Source organism: Bombus pyrosoma, linkage group LG11 (assembly GCF_014825855.1).
Source record: "Bombus pyrosoma isolate SC7728 linkage group LG11, ASM1482585v1, whole genome shotgun sequence".
Lineage (NCBI taxonomy): Eukaryota > Metazoa > Arthropoda > Insecta > Hymenoptera > Apidae > Bombus > Bombus pyrosoma.
Window position 1 is genome coordinate 15,279,545 of NC_057780.1, and position 1,166 is coordinate 15,280,710.

The following is a 1,166-nucleotide window of genomic DNA, read 5'->3' on the forward strand; positions in this document are numbered from 1 at the left end:
TGAACGTATCGTATCCTGCAACAGGATGTCAGAAACTGTTTGAAATCTCCGATGAGCATAAGCTGAGAATTTTTTATGAAAAGCGTATGGGCGCAGAAGTAGAGGCTGATGCTCTCGGTAACGAATGGAAAGGATATGTCGTTCGTATCTCCGGCGGCAATGATAAACAAGGATTTCCTATGAAACAGGGTGTTCTGACCAATGGTAACACAAGCATTTTCTATTTTAATTTCATTTGTAACAGCTTTCTGTGTTATGAATTTTATAGATTTGGTATAATGCATTGATTTTAATTTTTTATAAATTCCTGTATCTAGGGCGCGTACGTTTACTGCTCTCAAAAGGACATTCATGCTACAGACCTAGACGTGATGGTGAGCGCAAACGTAAATCTGTCCGTGGATGTATCGTCGATTCCAACCTTTCGGTACTCGCTCTCGTCATTGTCAAAAAAGGAGAAAAGGTATTAATTTGACTGTACTTTCTGTCTATTATCCATGTTTCAGGGTGTATCTTAGAATTGATTTATTATCTTACGATAGTATCGTAAACGAGGAAGATTAAATATCGTCTTGATTTGATAAACTGTGTTATGTAATTTGCACTCTTTCTCAGTGTACAGCGAAGCATTTAATGTATAAGTTGATTAAATTCTTACAGGATATCCCGGATTTAACTGACAAGGAAGTCCCACGCCGTTTAGGACCCAAGAGAGCGAGCAAAATTCGCAAACTATTTAATTTGTCTAAGGAAGATGATGTCCGTCGATTCGTTGTGAAACGTCCAATTCAAAAAGAGGGCAAACCACAGCGGTCGAAAGCCCCTAAAATTCAACGTCTTATTACCCCACTTACACTCCAGGTTTGTACATATATGTATCTATATTATATTGTTGTTCTGTTTCAGTTAAAATTTTCCAAAAGTATGGAGTTTATAATAAAATTAATATATGTTTATATAGAGAAAGAGGCATAGACTGGCTCTAAAGAAAAGGCGTTGCTTGGCTCGCAAGCAACAAGCAGCGGAGTATGCGAAGCTGTTAGCACAACGGCAAAAGGAAGCCAAGAATAGACGTCAAGAAGAACTGAAGCGAAGACGTAGCGCTTCTATGCGAGATTCTAAATCATCCAATCAGTCTGCACCTACCATTCAAAAGTAAAAGACTG

The 1,166-nt window shown here is 38.3% G+C and overlaps 1 protein-coding gene across 3 annotated transcripts in view; it reads left to right on the forward strand.

Annotated features, from left to right (window-relative positions):
* Positions 1 to 1,166, forward strand: part of LOC122572393 (40S ribosomal protein S6-like) — a 16,663-nt gene that overhangs the window by 14,686 nt on the left and 811 nt on the right. For 2 of the 3 annotated variants that reach the window (XM_043737317.1, XM_043737316.1), the window contains exons 2-5: positions 1 to 204; positions 318 to 463; positions 661 to 861; positions 962 to 1,160. The exon at positions 1 to 204 is cut by the window's left edge and continues 1 nt beyond it. In XM_043737317.1, the coding sequence (XP_043593252.1) occupies positions 1 to 204; positions 318 to 463; positions 661 to 861; positions 962 to 1,159 (749 nt within the window). In that variant the 3' untranslated portion in view covers position 1,160. Of the gene's footprint in view, positions 205 to 317; positions 464 to 660; positions 862 to 961; positions 1,161 to 1,166 lie in introns of those variants that run through there. The other variant, XM_043737315.1, reaches the window with a different exon arrangement.